The sequence below is a fragment of the Hemicordylus capensis genome, chromosome 2 (genome assembly GCF_027244095.1).
Source record: "Hemicordylus capensis ecotype Gifberg chromosome 2, rHemCap1.1.pri, whole genome shotgun sequence".
Taxonomy (NCBI): Eukaryota; Metazoa; Chordata; class Lepidosauria; order Squamata; family Cordylidae; genus Hemicordylus; species Hemicordylus capensis.
In genome coordinates, this window is record NC_069658.1 from 319919913 (window position 1) to 319946066 (window position 26154).

The window sequence follows — 26154 nt, forward strand, 5'->3', positions numbered from 1 at the left end:
TTTATCAGCATTTGATCAGAGCAGTTTATCCAGAAGACCAAATCACCAGTGTGTATATCTTAGGAGCATAGGAAGCTGCCATATGCTGGGTCAGACCATTGGTCTATCTAGCTCAGTATTGTCTACACAGACTGGCAATAGCTTATCAAGACAATCTTGGAAATGTTTGCTCACAGTGTGCCATATTAGAAAAGTTCGCCCCAGATAAATTCAAACTGTGTGTGTGAGGGGAAAACTCAATTCATTTTGAAGGGAAGCTATAAAACGTGGGTAATGTATAGTCATTTGCCTTTTGGCTATGAACACCTATGCACATGAGAATCATATCAAACACACATGATGCATATTAGAATAATACATGTGCATCTATGAAGGAAAAGTGGAAGTACTCTTCAAGTGTCACTGAATGTGCCATAAAGATGGAGGGAAACTATTTTCTTTTGCCATTGAGGGAGGGACAAATGTCAATTGGTTTAATTACCAATGTGTATGCTGGGATAAATTCCCTAGTTGTAAGAGTGCATATGCAATGCAATAAGATACCCAGAGCAGCGGCAAAATGGGATCACTGAACGGCTTCCAAATGAATGCTGCTCTGCATGTAACTATTTTCCCCAGTCCTCCTTTTCCTCTGCTCAGGGCCCCCCCAAAGATAGCACTTAGCAATAGCAATAGCACTTACATTTATATACTGCTCTATAGCCGAAGCTCTCTAAGCGGTTTACAATGATTTAGCATATTGCCCCCAACATTCTGGGTACTCATTTTACCGACCTCGGAAGGATGGAAGGCTGAGTCAACCTTGAGCCCCTGGTCAGGATCAAACTTGTAACCTTCTGGTTACAGGGCAGCAGTTTTACCAGTGCGCCACCAGGGGCTCAAAGATGCCTCTGAGAGTTGGCAGACCCTCCCTCAGGTATATAATTCAGGGGCTGCATGGGGAAGGGGGGACTGGGGAAAATCATTGCATGCAAGTAACATTCTAACATAAGGGCAGAATTAATCTGAATGTGGATCACAGTTTTAAAGACAATTTTAAGAGACCATGAGGCGGGTCTCACGATCAGTGAGACTCGCCTCCAGAGGGCTCCCTGCAGACAATTAGGGAAGCAGCCGCAGCAGCCGCCCACACAACTGCCAGCTCCGTTACAGAGCCAGCGAGGGCTGTAGGGATCGGGAGCCAAATGGCCCCTGGAAGCTCCAGCATGCCCTGCACAAGTGCTCAGGGTATACTGGAGAGACCCCCGAGCCAGGAGGCTGCTTTTTAGCCTCCTGGTCGGGGGTCTTCTCGTGAGTTGTCACGGCATGGAGACATGCCGCAGCAACACACAAGCATAAAGACAGGGTTAGCAGAGTGCTCACTCCACTAACCTCGGCTAAGGGCAGGGGCAATTAAGCGGGTTACCCGCTTGTAAACCACCAGGCTCGCCTGCAAGCCTGGTGGTTTACATGACCAGCAAAAATCAGGCTAGGCTCTCCTAGTCCGATTTTTGCTGGTTGTGAGAATAGCCTCCATATTTCTTTTAGGGTTGAACTCTAACAGCTGACATGAAGAACATTACTCAGAGTAGTCCCACTGAAATTAAAAGGGCATTAGGCAATGCCTAACTTGTCCTTTTGATTTAAATGGGGTTACTTTGAGTAATTTTCCTCATGTCAGTCAATGAATTTTGATATGTTGCAGGAACTGGAGCAAATGTTGATAATCTGCTCCAACTGTAAAGAGCTATAATTTTAACAGAGATACATTAAAGATGTGAATTCAAAAGAGCTCTCTGCAACATCAGTATAGCCCAGAGCACATAAATCAGAAGCAGATACTTTCCCCAGTCCAAAAGTCACACTACTTTGTAGCATTTCAGTTGGTTCTAAATAAAGGTATTACAATCCTCCAACTTTGGGATTTTTTTCCTAATGGACCAACATGGCTACCTGCAATTTTTGTGTGTTGTCTATGTTCAATGAGATCATCATATCACATTTTCATATATATATGTAGACAGTATATGCATTGGCTTATCTAAGATAAAAAAATAAATACCATGTTCCTCATATGTTAATATTTCTTTTTTTTAAGGGAGGAGGAAGGTAAGAGGGAAGGGATGCATACATTTTGATTTTTTGACATACCCCTATTTCTAATCTCCTCTTTTTAAAAAGAAAGCACTTCCATCCAAAAAAATCTCTCCCCCTCCCAAAATCATTTCCCACCAAAACAACAACATACATATTTGCAATTTCCCTTATTGGCACAGAATCAATCAAGCTGGTTAGGCAAATTATGAGCTGATTTGTCGTACTCGTAAACATGCAAAAATAAATAAATGAATGTATCAGTGAGACAGACACTTAATGGATAGACAATTCCTCAGCCAGAAGGAAAAGTTTCTTTTAGCTGAACAACAGGAAGGAAGCTTAGGCTGGCTGGGTCAAAAATTCAATAGTAAGAGACTATATGGAACTGCTGTGCTCTAAATAGATTATAAGGAGCTGAAATGTTGGATTATCCGCTATTTTGTATGGAACTATGATTATCTATAATAAAGGACAGCTCTTTAAAATCAGGAAAACCTGGCAATATTAAGGAGGTCTTTTGTTCTCCAAGATTTCCCAGGCAGCTTCACGTCTTTGTAGAAATGTTGTTAAGTTGCCCATCTGTCAGATGAAGCCCTCATGGGCTCCATCATTTTGGAGTCAGTCAGTTGATAAATGTATTGCAGTCAATCGACAAGAACACTTTGTAGACAGACATACATCCTTGGTAACTAGACTTGCTGTGTTCCATTCCAATGTCTTTCATTTTGCACAGTTAATAGTACAAGATTGCTGGCCAGAATAACGTCTTCCATGATTTTTCCTGACTAGGCTTATGACCATATCTCTAAAAACATGCAATCATCATTGATTGTAAATGCTTCTACTGACCTCACAGGTACAAGTTCCATTTCCTCTCAAACCATCCAGACAAATCCCATGGCCATTGCATGGGTTAGATCCACCGGGGCATTCTGGCAAAAATCAACAAAACCCAACAAAATATGTCACAGATTTTAGACAAATAAAGTGGGCGTTATCGCTGTCACCCTTAATATATTTATTATTATCCATTCCACATCCATTAATACAAATGGACCTTAAATCAATGCCACTTCATTCTTTAGGCATTCAGAGAACATCAGTTCTTCATAAGAAACAGGAAGTATTGGCAGGGGGCAGGATCCATTCATGTAGACTATTGGTTTTTTAAGACTCCAGACCATTGGCCGTTTTACTTGGGCTGTGTAAAGAAGCTGAAAACAGGAGGAAAGTGGAGCCTGTAATACTACAGACGTAGCACAGACAAAAGCAGAAACTGAGGCTCTCAGCATTTACACAAGGCTAAGTCAATCCAGAGGCTTCATACTACCTGCCAATAGTAGGGGCTGGTGCTTCACCCTTCTAATTACACTCTAGACCCTGAGCATGTACTGTTCTGAGTACTTCAACAAATTAGGTCCCATCCCCATATCGGGCGGGGGGGGGCTCCCTGTTAAGAACATAAGAACAGTGTCACGTCCTTGAGCTCAGATAGCGAGGAGAAAGGGGAAGCTGACAGCCTTTCAGCCGATGCAGGGGTGCCTGAGGGGCAGAGCCCGGCTGCCAGTTCCCAAGAGATGGCTGAGGAAGGTCCGGCTGGTGTTTCAGAGCAGGAACAGCAGTCTGAGGCAGCAGAGACAGCAATGGACAGACTAGAAGATGAGCTGTGCAGGCAACCCCCACTGACTCCACAGCAAAGGCGTGTCATAAGGGGAAGAGCACAGCTAGAAACTATCAGGAGGAGTGAACGCCTCTTTCAGAGGGCTGATAAGCCTTGAATCCCTGCCAGCTGAGAGTTATCAGCTTGGACTATAAAGCACATCAACAGCTTTCTGTTAGCCGCTGGAAGACAACATTTGTCAACCCTCGTGTCGCCAGCTTTCAGCCCAAGCATGATATAGAGAACTATTCTGAGCTGTGTTTTGTTTCTGCAGCCCAGTTTGTATTGTGGACTATCTTCCTGGACTTCCCTTCCAGGTGGCCAGATTGCTGACAAACAGCTCTGTTGGGTCAGGCCAAAGGCCCATCTAGTCCAGCATCCTGTTTCACACAGTGGCCCATCAAATGCCTCAGGATATCCCATAGGCAAGAGGTGAGAACATGCCCTTTCTCCTGCTGTCCCTGACTTTGGATTCTGATGAAATGAACTGAAAATGTCTTACCATAGCACTCAGAACCCCAGTATCCATCACAACAGCGTTTCTCCTCAATTGTCTTCTTACATGTGCGACTGCAACCTGATAGTAAGAGGGTATTCTCATCCAGCTTTACTGTATAGCTGCAATATATTTAAAAAAAACAAAATCAGACCAGTGATAATAAAGAACAGCAATCTCATCCACATGTCTACTCCATAGGAAGAATGAAAAATTAGCACCACCCGTCCCAAGGCCAAATTACAGATATCCTGTGATTTTGGTCCGCTTCTCAAATGTTCAAGATCTGAGGAGGGTTTAGGTAGCCCAATTCTAATGTTGATCACAAAGAACAAGGCTGTTCAATACAATCCAAATCAGCTGCACAGCATTTGGCCAAGGACAAACAGAATATCTTCCTTTCAGCACAGTCCCTTATGCCTACTTATGTGTATTTGCACAACAGAGATCAGAAGCCACAGATCAATTTTCTTCATGTGAACACGATAATGGCCCTTTGTATCACGAAGTGTTCACACAAAGAAAGTTGATGTGTGGCTTCTGATCTCTGTTGTGCAAATACACATAAGTAGGCATAAGGGACTATGGCCAAAGTTCAAATAGTCCAGCCTTTTGTCTCCAGCATCCAACAACAACAACAACTTATATACCATTTTGGTATAAAGAATTTATATTTTATATATCACTTTGGTATATATCACTTTGGAAACAAAAGATCCCTGTCCAGAAATTGTCAACAGATCCAGAGATTGATACAGTTCCCATTATAACAAGGAAATATTTAGTCCAAATAGATAACTGAAGTACACAAACAAGCAGGGGAGTCACAGCTTTACTCCGACAGAGGCGTATCCAGGGAAAATAGCGCCTAGGGCAAGCACTGAAATTGTGCCCCCTGTCCAAACATCTGACACCCATCTTTCAGATAACTTTATCATAATATCAGCTGAAAAACACAAGTCAGGCTCATTAATCTTTTAATATTTCAAGAACTATTTAGCAGTGGACATAGCCAGACCCCCCCCCCCCAAATGCTGGAAAACCACACATTTCAGTATGCTGGGGCTCATGAAATATCTAAATACTATGTGGAGGTGTACTTGGAAAACTAAACAGAAGTGCCTTTCTAATTCTCTACTATGCATTGTAGCATCACTATTACATAAGTTTTAAAAATAAATGGAGAATTTGGCTTTTCCCAGATACTCTGAAAATAATTAAAGGATATGCAGAGTAAACTGTGTCACTGCTTGGAAAATATTCTAGTATTTCAGAAAGACAGTTAAAATGAGAGAAAGAGAGCAAGAAACTCCCAGTGGGCCTTAATACTAAGGATTTCACACTGATTCAAAGACAAACTCACCATTAATAGCCATATTATTAAGACATCACATTTATCATCACTTATCACAAGAAGCAAAGTAAGAGCAAATGAATACAATCCTAGCTGATAAGCTTCAGCTCAGTATTCACAAGCCCTGATTCTCTGTACATAGTGCCAAACTAAATATGTGTACAGTGCCTTATATTATATTAATTTTTTAAAAAATATATTTACCTGTAGCCCTTTCAGGGGGCTTCCTAAAGGCTCTGGAGGAGTCTGCAAAGGTTCCCCTCCCCCTGCTGGCCGCTAGGGCCTTGCAGGGACCATTTGAGCATGTGCGGTGGCAATTTTTTTTTTAAAAAAAAATTTTAATGGTCGCTGAAAACAAAATGACCACTGCACATGCTCAAATGGCCTCTGTGAGGCCTGACATGGCCTAGGGCCTCACAGAGGCCATTTGAGTATGTGCGGTGGCCATTTTGTTTTCAGCAGCCTTTTAAAATAAATTAATTTTAAAAAATGGTGCCCCCCTTCAAGTGGCGCCCGGGGCACGTGCCCTGCCTGCCCCACCCTAGATATGCCCCTGACTCCGTGTACCTCCCAACAGGTATCCGGGAACATATCGATCATTTGAATAAATGAATGATTGTATTTAACTAAAACGTAAGAGATACTGGCTGAACAAATAAAGAGTAAGGGCTTGAATTCCCAAAATATTCAAGTTCAGCTTGAAAATAAGTTTGGGAATATAGCCAACTTTGTGGGTGCTCCCTTATACCTACTGAGAAAATTCCATGGAATTAATTGCTTTAAAGAAAGTGTGGAGAGATTCACTGGGACTGCCCTATTGACATATAATTAAAATCCCAGAGATTTCAATCCAAGTGCATGAGTTTTCCAATCAAAATGCAAAGGCTACTTCCAGTATCATAGATGTAAATTTCCTTATGTTACAGGGGGTCTAATATAGCAGCAGATTGGCCAAATCTGTACTGCAAGAAGGTAACTTTCCCTTGGTTCCACACCAGTTCTCTCAAAGTAGGCTGGTGGCTTCATTCAGATGGGGCTTTCTTTTCTGACACATGCCACAGCGGGGTACCACAATGGTATTAATGACATGCAAAGCCATTCACACAGAAGCACCCAAGTCTTTGGCTGCAGGTACAGAGGGCTACCCGTTAGAATGTATTACTTCCTAAACTCTGAGTGGGACTTTTCAAGAGAGGCATAGAAAGAATAATGTTGTCAGGCATGGCTTCCCCCATCACACTGATGTAGTGATAGAGATGTTTTCCTTTCCATGAAACACTTAATAGCACAGAAACCCTCTGAAGGTTGGACCTTGTTAACTCAGGAGCCTATCCCTCTCCAAGTCCAATATTTGTGTGCATGATTATTTTTTCCAGTTTCTCGCATGTCCCATGCTGAAGGCTCTGAGTAACTTATTTTAAATTGTTAAATTATATATAAATAATTCAATCAGATAAAAATATCATTAAACGTTCTTACCTCCCTACTAGACACACACATACACCCCAATCCACCCCAGACCAATAAGTCTCATAATGCCTTTGAAAGAGACTCCAGCTTGAACTTTAGTAGATTCCATAATCCTAGGACAGGCACCAGGAGTGTCTCTCTGTGCAATCTTGCTTTGTGAAGCTGTTGCAAAGGGAATCTCATTCGAGGCCATTCTCCATTAAAGTCAGAGACTGGAATGAGAGACAGAGGAGGCGGCCATTTCTAAGGTATGTCAAGTCTTCTTTGTTTAAGTCTTTGTAATCTATTAGTGCCCAGAATTAATATGATGAGTAGAGAAATTCGCAATCTTAATTCCTTTCCGAATTCGCAATCTTAATTCCTTCCTTAAGCAATTCGCAATCTTAATGCCTTACTGACTTTCAGGAGAGCCCTTAAAACCCATCTGTTTGGCCTGGCCTTTCAGGGTTTTTGATTCGTTTTAATTGTTTTAATGCTAACCTGGTTTTCAGGGTTTTAATTGTTCCGATAGTTTAATTGTTTTTTAAGATGTTTTTTAATTGGTGTTCATATTTATATTTCTGTTTTAATTGTTATTGGTTTTAATGGTTTCTGTTTTTAATTGTAAACTGCCCTCAGCCATTTCGGAAGGGCGGTACAAAAATTAATTAAATAAGTGAATGAATGAATGAATGAATGAATAAAGGATTTGTATACTGCAAGGGCCCAAGGGACAAAGAGCATCTCTGTGATTCTAACATGTTTTTATTTATGTATTTTTATTTTATTTTATGTATTCAATTTTTATACCGCCTTTCATAAGGCATCCCAAGGCGGTTTCTGTTCATACACCCCCAGCTACAGGATGACTATCTCAGTGGAGACTAGGCCATGCAGTGTAAGCACAGGCAGGTTCTTCTACCACGGCACCCACAAGTGCAGCACTTTACTCTTCCATATAGGCATGAATAACAACCATTGTCTTATACAGAGAAGAATGAAGGAATAACTAAAGAAATCCACTGGAATGGCAGCTAAATTTGCACTGTGCTCTGGTGAACCCAATCTCTGAAAATCAAAACTCCTCCTGACTGCATAACCCACTTCAGATTCTGCTTCTTGGGGCCAGTTTGGACAAGAGGGTCATCAGTACATGCGCGAGGCCAGGGTCACACCAAGAACATGCTCACCGGGACATCAGTGAAGGATATCCCAACATTCTCTCAGCACATCCCTTTATTACGTCAGAGGTCTGTTAATCTGAATCCTCTCTCCATTCTTTTAAAACAGGTATCAGGCATTGGGAGCATGTGTAGAGAGGCGATTCAGACAGCCACTCCACACAATAAAGAGCACATTGGGATGTCCTCCACCATTGTCACGGTGCTGCGCACTCTTGGTGCAACCCTGTCCTTATCATACATACTGGCAACTGTCTCATCCAAACTAACCCTAGGTCACATTAGAATGTGACAAACTGGCTCTGATATCAACAGAGAGCAGAGAGTTGGAGAATAAAACACGATTTAATTGAACACTTACCTGCAGCGTTTCTCCCCTAGTATCTGGGACTCTTTAATCCAGCCTTCTGGGCATCGCACTGTGTTGGATACAGCACAGGAAGTACAAGGTGTAGTCCGTGTATATGTAAGCTTCCTGTCACATTGCATAGAATTTACCTGGAAAGAAAGAATAGAATCAGTCTAACTATTGTTAGAACGGTTGGGGTTTGTGATTATTTAGCAAAGCACCAAGGAAGCTACCACTCCAGTTACAGAATGCAGAGTTTAGTTGTTGCAGCTGTTTAAGGAACACACATGGAGATAGCTGTAGAGTCTAAACTAAATTGATTTATCGGTAAAGTACATTTGAGATAGGAAAGACCTATCCTATCTATCAGCTACATAATGAAAAGATAGGGAGAGAGAGATGTTTCCATCTTCTCTCTAAGAGGAAAAGAAGAGGACTGATTCACTACAGGAAGTACCTGAGGAGTCAAGGTGGGGGTCATAGAGTAGAGGCAAGCAGGGACAGGAAAGGAGACCTCACTAGCTACCTCTACTACCCATGCCCCTCGTGGTCATTAGGATAGTTGGTGAAGAAGATCAATGCACTGGAACTCCATCTCCAACAAGAACAACTACATTCTTTGATTTCTTTGAAAAGGTGAGATTGAACCAGCTTTTAAAAGCATTTTATTTTATTTTATTTTATTTTATTTTATTTTATTTTTTCCTTCTAATTTTCCAAGCCCAGTCCACAAAAAAGCCAGATGCTAGATACAGTGATGTATCAGTGATCAGTGATGATCCAGATATTCTAAACAAACAAACAAACAAACAAACATTTCCTGCTTTAGAGATTAAAGTTTTTGTTTTGAATTCAGGCATACACAAAGAGGCAGTCATACAGAGGCAGACCTCTTTACCAGTCCCAACATCTCAGCTGAAATATACAACCCAGATGACCACTTTCTTTTTGTACTATGTAGACAACATGGCCACTGCTTCATTGTCAATGTAATCAGGCAATAAGCACCATATCTGGAAGTCTTTAAAATACTACTGCAGATAGCAGTACAGGCTCATTGTCTACATACAGGAGCATCCATTCATATAACTATGCTGTAGTCCAGGTGGCTAATTACATTTTATGCTCAAAATTGGGTAAGAACCCAATTGTTGGTTCTAAAGCAACCAACCTTTTGAATGGGGTATCAAGTGTAGAAACTGCAGGGGAGAACAGTGTGTTTAACTCTTTCCCTGCCCACTGTCTCTCTGAATCAAACGTCCCCCTCCCCAATGACTTTCCACCCATAATATTTAAAACATGTATTTGCCTGCACCAGGGGCGGAGCCACCATTTGGTGAATGGGTTCAAAGAACCTGGGCCGCCACCAATCAGGGGCCGTGAGCGTGGCCCCAGACACACACCCCACGACTGACATCAGACGCGGGGGTGTTATTTCAGTCCCAAACGGGGCTGTGTGGCCCAATTTGGAGCCGAAATCGGCCTGCGCTGCATTGGCAGCATGGCTGGAGTGACTAAGCCGCTCCTGGTCTCGCTGCCAATGCAGCGGAGCCGATCGATCTCCCTCCCAAATGGGGCCGTGCGGCCCCATTTAGGAGAGAGATCGGCCCATGATGCATTGGCAGCATGGCTGGAATGGCTCTCCCTGCCTTTAGGGCAAGGAGAGTCGCTCTGGCTCACGCTGGCCAATGCAGCACGGGCCAATCTCCTTTCCAAACGGGGCCACGCGGCCCTGTTTGGAAGGGAGACCACGCCCCCGCATCTGATGTCAGATGTGGGAGTGTGGCTAGCCAGGCCCCGCATCTGGCATCAGACGTGGGAGAGGGGCAAGGAGGCCACAGTGGCGGCCACACACGGCCCACCGCCATCCCCACTCCACTCCTGGCCTGCTCTGCTCCTGGCCTGCACAGAATGCAGATAAGATCTCTTACTGGGGTTATCTTACACAGCTTTGCATGTAATGTATGCTTAGCCCCTAGGACTCCACTACTTAGCCAAATGACCGATGCATTTATGCCTCTACTAAGGACTGTCATAATCAGAACCACCTTGTTCTGCCCCAATAGAACACTAGATTAGTTGGTATATTGCCCCAATCTTCTATTTTTAGAACTGTTTTCACTCTCTGAATCTTGTAGCAACTGATTAAGCCTTGCTGTTTTGTTATTAGGCTGCAAGGCAGTTCACACAATCCTCATTTGGGCAGGCAGGCAGAGGTCATTTGCCAAGTGGCAGCTGACTACAAGGGCACATTCCGTAGCTGGGTAGAGCTGCTGGTTAGGATGGAACCCTCGTACCCAACTGGTGTTTAGCAGACAATAGGTCATTCTCACAACCATTTTTCCGGGGTGAAGGAGGGTTGGCAGGAAGATGTGGCATCCCTCCTCTGAGGCTTTCATTCCCTTTAGGGGGCAGTGGGGATGAGAAGAGCCCAGGCTGGTTGGATTTCAGTGGGGTTGAGAGCACAAGGCAGGGAGAGCCGCAGGAAACAGCTCTAGGGAGACAGCTAGGTTGGGTGTGGCAGGAAACAGGAAGCTGCTTCTGAGTATGGGAGGCAGAAGTTCTCCAGGAGAGGTAACTGGCTGAATGCAGTAAGCCAGAAGGAGGACTCAGGTGACAAGCTAACCTCCTCCCCTGGCTGTTCCTGAGGCTGACCTTTTGTAGGGTGCTCCAGTCATTCTGAAGTTCAAGAAAGGCTAGGACTAGGAGCCCACCTCGTCCCCTGGGAGTCTGACCATAACTATTTTCTCTCGTCTGCCTCCAGCATCTCTAAACATAAGAAGCAGGCCTATCTAGTCCAGCATCCTGTTTCCCTCAGTGGCCGACCAGTTGCCTCTGGGAAGCTCACGAGGTGAAGGCATGTCCCTCTCTTGCTGTTGCTCCCCCTGCAACTGGTATTCATATTGCCTCTGAACCTGGAGGAAGCATTTAGCCTTCAACACTAGAGACCATTGATAGACTTTGTCCTTAGGTGACAGGTGCCTCTCTAAGGCACCTGTCACCTTCTTTCCTGGCAGCTGTACAAGCAGGCCAAAGAGGGGATTCAAACCAACAATCTCTCACACCCTAAGAGAGACTCTTGCTCCTTGACCGAGATGACTTAAAGGGACCAACAAGGATGGAACATGAACTTTCCACTGACATATCAGGGCTAAGAACCACAGAGAGAACTATCCTCCATGAATTCAGCTAATCTTTTTAAAAGGTCATCTGTGTTAGTAGCCATGACCACATCTTGTGATAGTGAATTTTGTCATGCATTATGTGAAGTGTTCTTTTTTCTAATTTTTCTGTCCTGAACCTCTGCCCAATCTACTTGATTGGCTGATGCCCAAGTTCTAGCATTATGAGAGATGGGGGAAAGTCTGTCTAGTCTCTTCACACATTTCATCACTTCACAAGTCTAATATCCCAGTTTAATATCTCCCTCCAAAATAAAAAAAAGAACACTATCAGACATTTGATCAGAGAGTGATAGTGTGTCCTAGTGCTACACTACAGTAATTTTTACTTGTTGTCAGTATAAATGCACTAGCCTTCCCAAAAACTTTGAAAAATGTTATATATACATGTATCCATTGGGCAAAAAAGCAACCTATGAATAGTGGACAACATCCAGACCAAGTTGGTCATGAGCCCCAATTAAATCAATGGGACAAGTTAGCGATGGCCTCGTTTGGACATAGCATGAAACCTCGGGTGGACAAAGCTGTGGTTAATCTGTGAAGCCAGGAATTATGCTGCAGACGATTGACTAACTGCAATTTGACAACCTCCAGTTCCTGGGCAGAGGAACTCCCCCTAGGGCATGGCAAGCAGGGTGACCGCCCCAGGCCCTGCTCTTTTGACCCCCATTAGAATTAACTGGGAGTGGGGCCTGCACTGGCTGGTTTGCCCTGGGCCCTGCAGCCCGCCAGGGCTCTCTAAGGACAGTCCTGTCCCTCTTCCTAATCCGCCCAGGCTGCATCCCAGCAGGCTAAGGCTACGTGATGCCTTTAGTGGGTTCTTTGCGGATAAAATCTCCTATATTCGGGCCGACTTGGACTCCACTATTTCTGCAGGGTCTGTGAGGAAGGTATCCCACGATCCCTCCTGCAGTGTTAGGTTGGATCCGTTTCAATCTGTGACTCCTGGTGACGTGGACAAGCTGCTTGCAGCGGTACGGCCTACCACTTGTTCTCTGGATCCTTGACCAACCTGGCTGCTTCAATCTAGCGGAGAGATCGTTGGAGATAGCCTAGTTAATATCATAAATGCATCACTGAGGGAGGATAGGGTGCCTCCATGCTTGAAGGAGGCAATAGTTAGACCTCTTCTTAAGAAGCCTTCCCTGGATCCCTCAGCGATGGATAGTTATAGGCCAATCTCTAATCTCCCCTGGCTGGGCAAGGTAATTGAGAGAGTGGTGGCTAACCAGCACCAGGCGGTTTTGGAGGAAACTGATTATCTAGACCCATTTCAAACTAGCTTTAGAACGGGCTATGGGGTTGAGACAGCCTTAGTTGGCCTGATGGATGTTAGATCTTCCTGTGCTGAATGGGGTTACACTCCCCCAGAAGGAGCAGGGGCGCAGTTTGGGAGTACTCCTGGACCAAAGCCCCTGGTTTCTCAGGTGGAGGCCATGGCCAGGAGTGCTTTCGACCAGCTTCGGCTGATATGACAGCTGTGCCCATTCCTTGAGGAGGATGACCTCAAAACAGTGGTGCAACAGCTGGTAACCTCCTGGCTTGACTATTGCAATGCGCTCTACGTGGGGCTGCCTTTGTACGCAGTTCGGAAACTTCAGTTAGTTCAGAATGCGGAAGCCAGATTGGTCTCTGGGGTAACCCAGAGAAACCATATTACGCCTATTTTGAAACAATTGCACTGGCTGCCAATATGTTTCCGGGCAAAATACAAAGTGCTGGTGATTACCTTTAAAGCCCTGAATGGCTTAGGCCCGAGTTACCTTAGAGAGCACCTTCTTCTGCATAATCCCCACCGCACATTAAGGCCATCTGATGAGGTTTGTCTCCAGTTACCACCAGCTCATCTGGTGGCGACTCAGAGGCGGGCCTTCTCTATAGCTGCTCCGGGGCTGTGGAATGCGCTCCCTGCGGAAATCTGCAATTTGAATTCTCTATTAGCCTTCAGGAGAGCCCTTAAAACGTATTTGTTTGGCCTGGCTTTCCAGGGTTTGTAAATGGGTTTTAATATTCTAACCTGATATTGGGGCTTTTAATCACTGTAATTGTTTAATTGTTGTTTTAAAATGTTTTTAGATTGTTAATTGTTGTTATATTGTTTTTAATTTGTGAGCCATTTTGGAAGGGTGGTATATAAATCAAATAAATAAATAAATAAATAAATAAATAATAAGGCCCACTCAGGTCACCAGACTGTGGGCAAGATGTCAGCATACTAGTGAAGCTGCAACCATTGGCCACAATTAGAGAGGGCATGCTCAGTGCAATAATGCCTTTTTGGCATTGTTCATCCACTCTTGGCCGGGCAAAGACATTTTAACCCTTTCCTCACACCACTTGTACCACTGTCTTCCACAGTTGGAGAGGAAGGGTCTTGTGCCCCCCCTCCCCTGGGAAGAGAGGATAGGGCCTCTCTCTTGCCACTTTTATTGGCTAAAGATAGACTGCACAAGCGTCTCCTCTACTTTTATTCCTATGTGTGCAGAATGAGTTTGTCACTGTCACTTGTGACAAACCTACATGAGCCATTTGTGATACGCCCACACTAGCCCATTCTTCAGCAGATACGTCAGGATATACACCACACACACCCCCACAATATCTCTAGGGATTTTTATTATGTTCCTCCCCCTGGACCCCTGTTCCTATCCTGTGCATAAGTGCTTATGTATGGATGGATAGGATGAGACTGCTAGGAATAGGTTGAGATTACTTAGGATTTGCCCCATTTATTTTTGGTAATTTCTCTTCTCTTCTCCCAGTTGGTCTCCCACCCAGCCACTTCCCCTGGGTGCAAGCATGCTTGGTCTCAGCTAAACCTCAAGAGAACAACCATCCATCAGGGTTAAGTTTTATTGTAAACAGCCAAGAGACATAAGTTTTGGGCAGTATACAAGTATGTCAAACAAAACAAACAAACAAATAGCATAAGAGATTCTTATTATACTACAAAGAAGGATCCTGCTCCAGAGCGGACCAATCCCTCATGAGAGTGCCATACCATAGAGACATGCATGCCGGCCTGGCTAGGTTGATAGTTCCACCAAAGCCCTGGGAGTGGTCTCTCAGCAACATCTCTCCCGGTCATGGTGACAGAGAATATAAGTGCCCCTTAAAAAGAATCTGTTCTCCCCGCAACACATCTCCATGCTTGGTTTAGCGGCTCACAGTCACCTGGCTAGCCATGTGACTAACCATTCTAATCCATGGGCGTCCCATCCCAGAGTGCCCAGCAGTGGCTAGTTTGCATCCACCACAAAGTGGGGCCTAGCTGGGTCCTAATTGGCCTGGAATGTAGGATTCATCCCCAGACTCTCCTTGTTGCCCACCAGGCTCGGACTGGCCCACAGGGCAACAGGGCATATTCCCAGTGCACCCCACCCACGGGGCACCCCTGCACCCTGCCGCACTCTGCAGCAGTGAATACTCCCACCCTTACTTACCCATTCTGCTCAAAATCTGGCACCCTCCCCACATACATTCCACCGCCCTCTCACTGCCCCCCATTTGGCCCTGCTGCCCACCTAACCTGAAACCACTTGGACACGGAAGCGGCCTGGACTACTTTGAAGTCTGGAAGTGTTGGGCAGAAGGAGGAAGATACAATGTTTGAATTCTATTGTTAACCAGGGGTTCAAACTGCAGTTAGAATCAACACCAGTGTGTTTCAACTCTCTGTTTGATTGCAGTCTCATGGGAGAAATCCTCCAACTATAGGGGACCCCGAACAGGGCCTCTGACTAATTTGTCTCACGGATTTCAGTGGTGCTTAGTCATGACTAACTAGTCTGGAGGCTAACTATAGACAGACAGACAGATAGATAGATAGATAAGAACATAAGAACAGCCCTGCTGGATCAGGCCCAAGGCCCATCTAGTCCAGCATCCTGTTTCGCACAGTGGCCCACCAGATGCTGCTGGAAGCCTCAGACAGGAGTTGAGGGCGTGCCCTCTCACCTGCCATTACTCCCCTGCAACTGGTACTCAGAGGCACCCCGCCCCTGAGGCTGGAGGTGGCCCACAGCCCTCCGACTAGTAGCCATTGATAGACCTCTCCTCCATGAAGTCATCCAAACCCCTCTTAAAGCCATCCAGGTTGTTGGCTGTCACCACATCCTGTGGCAGAGAGTTCCACAAGTGGATCATGCGTTGTGTGAAAAAGTACTTCCGTTTGTTGGTCCTTATAGACATGTCATGACACCTAAGCATCTCCCTGCTTTGGCTCGTGGGGCATTAAAATATCTCTAGCCCCAAGAGGTAGCAGGGAGTAGCACACTATCAAGGAAATTACCCTTCCATATCTACTAACATGACACCTCTGGCAGAAGAACACCAGGCTGCGGCCTCCTTTGGCTGCTGAGAGCAGCTGCCAACTAGTGATGGCTAAGGATGTGGACCCACTGGAGACATGAAACCACGTTTGGGAACAGGGTTTTGGAACGGACAAGACAATAGTGTGGATTTTCTTAACTGATCACAAAATAGCACAGGGGAGGGATCAGTTACAATAGAACTATTCCCTATAGTTAGGGCAAAGGTGGTACTGGGAATGGCAGCATGTTTGTTTGCATTTGAATGTGTGTAGAAGAAGAAGTTTACATTGTATTTTTAAATGTGGTAAGCCACTTTGGGAACTTGATGGTCAAAATGCAGAATATAAGTCTGATAAATGCATACAAACCAATAGATCAAGTATGTTTTAATGAGCACATCTTTTGTACTAAGCTGTTATGCTGTGGTGACTACATCGCTCAGTAAGTGCAAGGAGACATGGCAATCTGCATGTGTGAAACAGCCATCCCTGACCATGTGCCATTGACAAGGGATCCATATCACCAGATAATCCAGCACTGAACACAGTGCTTTTCAAGGATAATTCATACATTCAGCTCTAGCTGAGTTCCTCAGTTATCTCATGACATAGATGCATTTGTGAGTCAGCCCAATAACTTCCTTCTCCATTTGCCACTGAATTCTTTTTGGGTCTACCGGGGGCAACGTCCATTATGAATTGCACGTAAACAGAGATGAGATGCTGCTTTTCTGCTTTGTACAAGAGACATTATGCTTGAAAAGATGTGCACTGCTTTTGAATAGAAGTTGTTATGCTTCCAAGCTATTCTAAAACCTAAATAACGTGTGAGAACCAGCTCATATACTGGTAGAACAATCTCCAAACTGGATGGACCTGATGGAACAATCCGGAAACTTAGTAGCATCTATTCCCTACTTCTAGCATCACAAAACTGGCTCTTTGATGTATTGTTGGAAAGTGCAGCTTATCTCCCAATGTCTAAAAGTATGCACTGTTTGAGGAGCTGCATCTTTTACTTGCTTGCATTGGGAGCCTGGGCAAGACTTGGACTACTGTGCGGCATCTGCAATTGCTTGCCATAGAGCTCAAATCTCCACTCACTGATGGTCGTGCAACTCCCCAAATACTCTCACTACCAGAGAATTCCCAGAGGTGTAGATCTGGATCTCTGGGAACTGTGCAGGGTGGAAAATGGAGCTATGCCTATTAATCGTTTACCTAGCATACTACTTAACGACAGCAATGAATGCACCACTGAGAGACCTTAAAGGCCAAGCTGAAGACAGATCATCCTGGAAAGAATCTATCCATGTGGTCCCTAAGAGTCGACACCAACTTGATGGCACTTAATCAATCAATCAATCAGCATACTACTGCCTTTAAATGAGCACTGCTGCTGCTAAATCAGAGAACTGTAACACTGGGCAAGATATCAAGGCAACTTAGGGCAATCTGCTGCCTTCCATGCATCAACTATCACCTGAGACATGCAGTGAAAACTAGTGTAACCTAATGGCTAAGAGACTGAGCTCTGAATCAGGATCTACTGGTTGGAATCTCCATTCTGCCATGAATTCACTGGTGACTTTAGGCAAGCCACTTCCTCTCAGCCTCAGCGATCCTGCTGCAATATGGGGATCATAATAATACTTATCTTGCAGGATCGCTGTAAGGATTAGAATTCATGTGAAGTGCATTGAACACTTCAGATCACTACATGAATACAAAAATAACCACGCTAAAGCACAGCCAGGACCATTCATCACTACACAGCTCTTTATTGGTCACACATCAGCTGGGACTGACAGAAGGGGGGTTAAGGGGAAAACATAATATGCAGCACTTCTGAAAAATCCATCCAGGAAAATTGTGGAGAGTGGAAACAAAGCCATGAGTGAAGTAAACCATTATCAAAACTTGGGTGTCGTTTTTAGGAAAATGTTGAGGCCTCCTTTGACAAGTGTGCCTCCACACAGAAGTAAATAGCAAAGTACTGTATCTTTAATTGTTCCTAGGATCAATTTTGTCCCCTTTATTCAGTAATCATATCATTAGAGCAGAAATGGTGCCATTTTCTTTTACAGAGAGCGAGTTGCACTCTTTTAAAATTCCAGATATTCCAGTCCCACTTTTATGTAAAGCTCCATTTTGTACATAATATACTTAACATAATAGCAATTGTGTGATCCTAATCAACTCAAGAAAACTTTGTATGCGCATGTGCACGCATGCACACACGCACACATACATGCACACACACACACCCCAAGCATACTTGCACGGCCACTGGAAGAGATGACCACTTGTGAATCTAATCCAGTTTTGTGACTCTGGCAGTGGTGACCCAGATGAAATAGTAATATTTCCCTGTCATTGATTCACAATTTCTGCGAGCAAGGGAAAGTTACAGCTGGTCAACTGTGCTGCTTTTAAACATTGGAAATAAGCTCCACTCTCCAACCTGTCATAAAGCCATATTCCACTCCGTGTCATTGATTTACAATTTCTAGCAATAAGCAGACCAAAAAACCTGAATTTATGACATATTGGCTAAGAATCATTGATATACCTGTTTTTCTTGAATTTGTCTCTTTCTTTGAATCTAGCATGAATTAATTAATTAGTACATTTCTATGCCGCCCCATAAAAATAAGTCATAAAAATCTAAAAACAACCATTAAAACATTAATACAATTAAAACAATTTAAAATTCAAATAAAAACTCTAAAACCCAAAGCTTTAAAACTAGTATGTCATTATTATCGACCATTTCCTACATATTTGAACTAAAGGTGGATTTGGGTTCCAAATGCTTCCTTTTCTTTCTTTGCATTATGTGGCCTCATCTTTCTTTGCCATTCTGTTGCCAACCTCTTCGTATCTAGGTTGGTGCATATGTATTATTATAACCCCAATTTTTAAAGTGTGACATTAAACAAAGAATCACAGGGAATCCATTGATTTTATTTGTTAGTGTGCTGAAAGAGCTTATACTTCTCCATTATCATTCTTCTTGTAACTTTGTATGAACATACCTTATATGTTTTTTGCAGTACCGAGGCCAAAACAAATGAGGTGTGTGTGTGTGTGCGTGCGTGCTTGTCTAAGGGCCATCACCTGATTAAACAAATCTTAGTCTAGTCATTGTATGGGGTTTCATTTATATCATGTAACAACACATATAATCAAACAACAAAGGATGCTGTTTCTTCAAACTGATTAAATCTACATATCATTTGAAAAAACAGCATGTCTGCATTGCAGGCCCTGCTTTAGAAGAGGCATTCTCTGTCGTGTGCAAGAAAGAGGAAAGAGGAGACCTCTTAGAAGGCAGCACCTGTTATCATCTACAGTGCTTATAATAACTTTATACTAAAAAATAAATAGCATACCATAATGGGTTGCCCCATGACTTGGGGGGCATTATCTATCTATCTATCTATCTATCTAGTGTGTGTATAAACCGCTTTGAGAAATTTTGTTGCAACATGATATATAAATATTCATTGTATAAGGCCTTTGATTAATCTGATTGATAGAGTAAACATTGTAGGCTTATCTACATACAGAGAAGAAAAATAGGCTGCGGCTATAAAGTCCGATTACAGAGGAGATTTGAATGTCTCAAGACTGAAATAAAACTCTGCAGAGACATAGTCATGCAGGCCAAGCCTATGGATGTTTATTCATAATAAAGTAAATTTTCCCACTATAGTAAAGGGAGTTTACTTGCAAATAAGCGTACAGAAAAATGCCATTCAAACACTCAAAGAACTGCAGACTTACCCGATGGCTCTGTCCTTCGACTGTGGAAGTCAAGCATATTGCTAAGAAGAAAAAGAGTAAACCAGAAGCATTCATGTTCATCATGCCTTTATTGAAAAGACCTCTAAGCTTGAAGAGAAGGATGTGGATGGAGTTGTTTCAAGATGACACCGCCTACTAGGAATCAGATCCAAGAAACCAGAAGTTAAAAGTAAACAGGGAAAAAGCACTTGCATGCTGCAAATCTCTTATTCCAAACCATACAAAGGGAGCATTACTTTCATGCTAAGCATGAATTGTCAGCAGGTCTTTTAAAAGGAAAAGCACAGAAGTATAAATATAACCCTGGAAAAGAAAAGAAAAAAGTTTTCTTCTACGGATTTCCTCTCACATATCAGTTCAAAACAGATGGAAGGAAATCCTTCATTCTTCATTGGCATGAAATGGTAATGATATCTTTCACTAAAGTAAAACTGATGGATAAATTAGATGTGATATTGATTCAGATTGTAAATTGTGGCATGATTATTTGAATTAAAACAAACAAAACAGGCCTACTGTTTATTCAAAACACCAAAGAATGTACTGTATATCAGAAAGGATCACCTACGTTTTTTTGTTTTCAAATATATGGGGTAATCCTCATAAAAATATGATTAATACAACATTCCACTAAAATTCCTCTATTTTCAAGAAACGCTAATGACAACTAGATTAATTCCCAGAGTGTTTTTTCCCCCAGCATCCGGAGTAAAAAAGTAGTTACTCTTGGGCCAACTTTGCAGCTGTCTTTCTCTTGCCAAAAACCACAAATACAAACACACACACACTGAAAATATTTCTTTGTCAGGGTTGATAAAAAATGATAGCTTTAATTTTTTTAAAAAAATATATGATTTTTAAAATTTAAATCGGATTCTTTAAATTTAAATTGGATTCATAAAGAACCTAGCCAAAGATATCATCATGAATATTAATCATAAATATATTCTATGAATATGTTAACAGCAGTATATGGAGATGAGAGATAACAGACCTGATGAGTCTCACTCTCATCAGCACACACACAAACACAGGCTGGGTTCAGATGTAATATAAAACCAGTTAAATGGGGCAGAGGTTGGAACTCCAGTATGTTCAAATTCGTAAAAATGCGGTTTCAGACTGAAAGTGACCTGAAGTTTGCCTTGCGAAATTCCAGTTTGAACCTTTGGTTTGCACAAACGTTTGCTGCCACCTCCGGTTTGGCCACCCAAGAGTTACATCGGAACCCGGACGCCATGATCATGGTTTTGTGCCGATTACCACAATAATAAAGGCAGAGGTGCAGACTTGCCCGGGATCGCGCCCGCTCCATGCCTGCAGCACTTTTCACTAGCCACCTCTCCAAGTACCAGCCCTGCGCCTCCTGTCTCTGATCCAGCAAGGCAGTTGCCCAGTAACAGGGATGCCTCCACCTTCTTTATCCCAGGCTTGTCAGCCTGTCAAGTGGCACAGCAGGAGGCAAAGGGGACGGAATGACAGGACAGGCACTAAGTGCTCCACTAACCAAGAAGGAAGAGACAATGATGTATGTTCACAAGCACAAACGGTCCAGGCGGGAACATAAACAGGGCACCCCATCACATCACCAGGAGGGGATGTGTGTGCCCGGGATTGGGTTTTAAAGGCAGCCCGAAGCAGGGATTCTTAAGCAGCCAGGTTCAATTTTTTTCACAGAAAGGTTGGGGAAAGGGGACCTAGCCCCTTCCCCTTGTGGGTTTGTGCTCCCTAGACTTACACATGAGCAGAGCCAGTCACCAGGGTGAGTAGTGCTCCAGTCAGAGTGCGAAGGAACAGCAGCAGAACAGAAGGAGCATGCTGACCTAGGCTCAAGAGAGGGCCAGGCCATGGGGACACCCCCTTACAACTCATGAGAAGGGATTGAGCAGTGATCCCCTAGCACCACCTTTTGGAAACAGTCCTCAAGTTAGGAGCAGAACCATCAACAAACAGTTCCTCCCACACTCCACTCTGCCAACCTACTCAAAAGGTAAATCGTATCAAAAGCCACTGAGAGGTCCAAGAGAATTAACAGTGTTGCACTCCCCACCACTCCCCATCCCCACAAGTCATCCCACAACGTTTGAAATATATTTAGACAATCAGTTTCTTCCAAGAGTGTTTGGAACTGGTCAGCCATTACACACACAAGCACCTTGCCCAGGAAGGGAATATTGGCCACAGGCCTATAGTTGCTTACATCCTCTGGGTCCAGACTAGATTTCTTTCTTTCTTTCGGAGTGGTTGAATAATAGCTCCTTTCAACAAAGCTGGGACCATTCCCTTTCTCAGTGAAGCATTTAGCTGGACTGAGCCACAAATTCCCTCCCTACTAGATTTAATAAGCCATGAAGGGCAAGGGTCAAACATGCATGTGGTTGGCCGAACTTGACTGAATATGTTGTCCACATCCTCGGGCACCCTCAAAATAATTGAAACTCTTCCAGCAAAACTGTACCAGGTGGTAATCTGGACACCTCTCCCACTGACATTGCATGAGCTGTAGATTCCAGCTCCTGGTGAATGCGAGCGACTTTACCCTCAAAGTGCTGTGCAAAACATAGAAGAGTGCAAAGACAAATGGTATACCATAAAGTGTGCATTATTCTGTATGGGTTTTCTGAAGTCTACAAATTCCTTAGGTTAGTTTGAAAGTTTAAAACAAACAAACATAACCTTCATTTTAAGTCTCAGAAGACTATTTCTGTTCATTTCATAATATTCTCATTGCTCAAGTTAACTGAGGCAGGGAAAGAAAGGGGTATCATTAAGAAGGATTAGCCAACTAAATTATAGCTCCTGTAAAACAATATGTAGCAAGATCTTATATTGCATTTGTGTGAATGAATGCATATGACTTTCCTCAGGTGTGAGCTAGGGAGGGATAAGAGCATAAGAACAGCCCTGCTAGATCAGGCTCAAGGCCCATCTAGTTCAGCATCCTGTTTCACACAGTGGCTCACCATGTGTGGGAAGGCCACTGGGAAGGCCACAGGCAAGAGCTGAAGGCATGCCCTCTGTCCTGATGTTACTCCCCTGCAACTGGTACTCAGAGGCATCCTGCCTCTGAGGCTGGAGGTGGCCTATAGCCCTCCGAATAGTAGCCATTGATAGACCACTCCTCCATGAATTTATCCAAATCCTTCTTAAAGCCATCCAGGTTGTTGGCTGTCACCACATCTTGTGGCTGAGAATTCCACAAGTTGATTATGCATTGTGTGAAAAAGTACTTCCTTTTGCTGATCCTAAACTTCTTGGCAACCAGTTTCATGGGATAACCCCTGGTTCTAGTGTTATGCAAGAGGGAGAAAAATTTCTCTCTATCCACTTTCTCCACACCATGCATGATTTTATAGACCTCTATCATGGCTCACCTCAGTCTTGTTTTCTAAACTAAAAAGCCCCAGGTGTTGTAGCCTTGTCTCATAAGAAAGGTGCTCTACACCCCGATCATCTTGATTGCCCTCTTCTGCACCTTTTCCAGTTCTACAATGTCCTTAAGGTATGGTGACCAGAACTGTACACAGTACTCCATTTGAAAGGACACTATTTAGGGTAGCAAAATCCATGACAGATTGTGAGGAGCTCAAAAAGGATCTCTCCAAACTGAGTGATTGGGCAACAAAATGGCAAATGCAGTTCAGTGTAAGTGAGGGTAAAGTGTTGCACGATGGGGCAAAAAAATCCCCATCCACATATGCACTGATGTGGTCCAGATGAAAATTGTCCCCCACAAACTGATTAGTTCCAAAAAGGGAGCTTCCATAGATACTGATAGGAGCTTTCATCCTGGGGCCAACAGCAACTTCAGAAGATAATTTTTTTTGGTCAAGACCACAACACAGAAGGATGGGGAAATACCTCTTTCCTGTATGCTGCGGTTTCAATGTTGATTTTCCTCTCCCCATGCCTGCAATTTTAATAATAATTATTATAATTTTTATAAAGTTTGAGGAACTATGGACACTTCTAATATAGTGTGTGTTTTGATCCCAAGTTGCTGGAAGGGGCTGCTGTTTAATAAACATAGGTCCAAATCCTCTTTGGATGTGAGGAACTATCTGTGTGATTATTGGGTCCCAAGATAACTGTTCATTATGCATACATATCCTGACTGCTGCATAGTATACAAAATAGTCCTCACCCCTGGTTTTTTGCTTAGTGAGTATTCTCTATCCTATATGTATTACTGGGTAATTCTTATTCATTGGAGCAATATTAATTCTGTGTTAGACATCAACTATTGATAAGTGCAAAGAACTTCAATAGATTCAATAGATCCAAACCATGATTTTAATCACTTCATAGGAGGACTCAATTTTAATGATTTAAATACAAATACAACAAATATTTATATACCACTTAAAGAAAAAAAAGTTCCCAAAGCAGTTTACATATACAAGATAGATAGATACATAGATAAAAATAAAAAGTAAATAAATAATGTAAATTACTAGTTAGGAAGATTCTATTTAATCATCATTTTATATAAAACAACATTCTTGTAATCTAATATAACTTTAATACATATTTAGAAACAGATGTAGGTTTCATTTTTAGAAGGTAAGTACACACTATAATAGGTACACACCTCATAATGTTGTTGTTGTTTCATTTGGGCAACCAGGCCTTGCATTTCATTGTTGCACTATTTGCATTTTGTACACATGCCTTTTTTACCCATAGGTACAGGGACTTCTTTTCGTCCTTGCTCAGATCTACACCATCCCCCAAATCCTCTATTCATTCATTGACCTTCTTTGTCTTTGCACTTGGGGTGTGTGTGTGTGTGTGTCAAACAAGGGTTTGACTGTGTGGCCAGGTTCAAATGTAACACAAAAGCAGAGGTTGGAGAACCCAGGGTTTCAATTTTAAACTGTTAATCGCACTGAAGACATTCGTCAAACCACGGCCCACCAACCTCGAGTTTCAGGAGAGGGGAGCCTCTCCCTGCTGCTCAGCTGGTCCCAGCCAGCTCCACGGTCAGACTGTCGGCTGATTCATCAGCACGTCAGCAGAGTGGCTACGATTGGCTGCAATCTCGAAGGTGGGGGGGTGTTGAGTACTACCGTGTATTTTCCGCATGGATCTCCTGCCCTCAGGAGGGAAAGGGCATTTAAATCCCTTTAAATGCCATGCCAGCGCTTCTTCTGACAATGATGGCACCGCCCCCCCCCTTAAGAGCCCTGCACTCAAATAGTCCCATATAAGCACGATTGGCCATTGCAGCTGGGGATTCTGGGAGTTGTAGTCAACAACATATGAGAATCCTTGTTATAGGGAACACTGCTCTAACACTGCCCCCAAGGCAGTTGTGCTTTGGGGTTCTGTAGGTGTCATGCTCCCATCCTCAGATAGTGAAGAGGAGGGGAAGCTGGCAGTATGCCAGCAGCTGCAGTGGAACCTGAAGGGCAGAGCCCAGCTGTCAGCCCACAGCAAATATCTGAGGCAGGTCTAATTGAAGCTTCAGGACAACCGGGACCATCAGAGGTAGCAGAGACAAGAAATGGAGAGCAGGACACTGAAGTAAACAATGAAGCACCTTTGCATCCTTGCGAGAGAAGGCTGATGAGATGCAGACAACAAGTGGAAGAACTCAGGAGAAGCAGACGCCTGCTTTACAAACCAGATAAATCCTGAATCTGTGTCAGCAGGCCGAAGGTGGAGAGCAATTAAGCCCAGCTATAAATCAAGACCGAAGGCTGCAGCTAAATGCTAGAAGCAACAAGTCTCTTTGAGCCTGCTACAGCTGAGCCTCTGACTCAGAGGAAACCCCTGCTTTGTGTTAGCCTCTAGAGATCCAGGCTTTCCCTGTTGCTACTCTGCTAACCTGACCAAGTCCTGACAGCTGCCCTAGCTGCAACGCCTTGCACTCCTTTTGCTCTGGAACCGTGCTATCTGGTGAGTGGACTGAGTTTGCGGTGGAGACTGTCTGAACCTGATACTTCCAGTAAAGTGTCCTCTTGTGTTTTCTTAAAGACTGGGGAGGACTTTAAGGAGCTGCCTTTGTCCTTGACTTGGATGCTCCTGACAGTAGGATTACTCCTACTTACCCCTATGTTCTTTAACATCTACATGAAACCCTTGGAAGAGGTCAACAGTATGTGGATGACACTCAGTTGTATCTCTCTTTTTCATCAGATGCAGGTGAGGCAATGACTGTCTTGAAACATACAGCATTGTCACTACAGACTCAAGTGGTCTTTATGGCTCGGAGCACCTTTTATCAATTTCGGTTGATACACCGACTGTGATATTACCTGGCTAGAGATAGCTTGGCCA

The 26154-nt window shown here is 43.5% G+C and overlaps 1 protein-coding gene across 1 annotated transcript in view; it reads right to left on the minus strand.

The window, feature by feature from the left end:
• The window catches only part of STAB1 (stabilin 1), a 165357-nt gene extending 145220 nt beyond the window's left edge, over positions 1–20137 (minus strand). Inside the window, exons 1-4 of the mRNA XM_053300133.1 lie at positions 19852–20137; positions 8578–8714; positions 4239–4354; positions 2926–3008 (exon numbers count right to left, since the gene is read on the minus strand). Of these exons, the coding sequence (XP_053156108.1) occupies positions 2926–3008; positions 4239–4354; positions 8578–8714; positions 19852–19935 (420 nt within the window). The 5' untranslated portion in view covers positions 19936–20137. The remainder of the gene's footprint in view (positions 1–2925; positions 3009–4238; positions 4355–8577; positions 8715–19851) is intronic.
• Positions 20138–26154: the final 6017 nt, after the last annotated feature.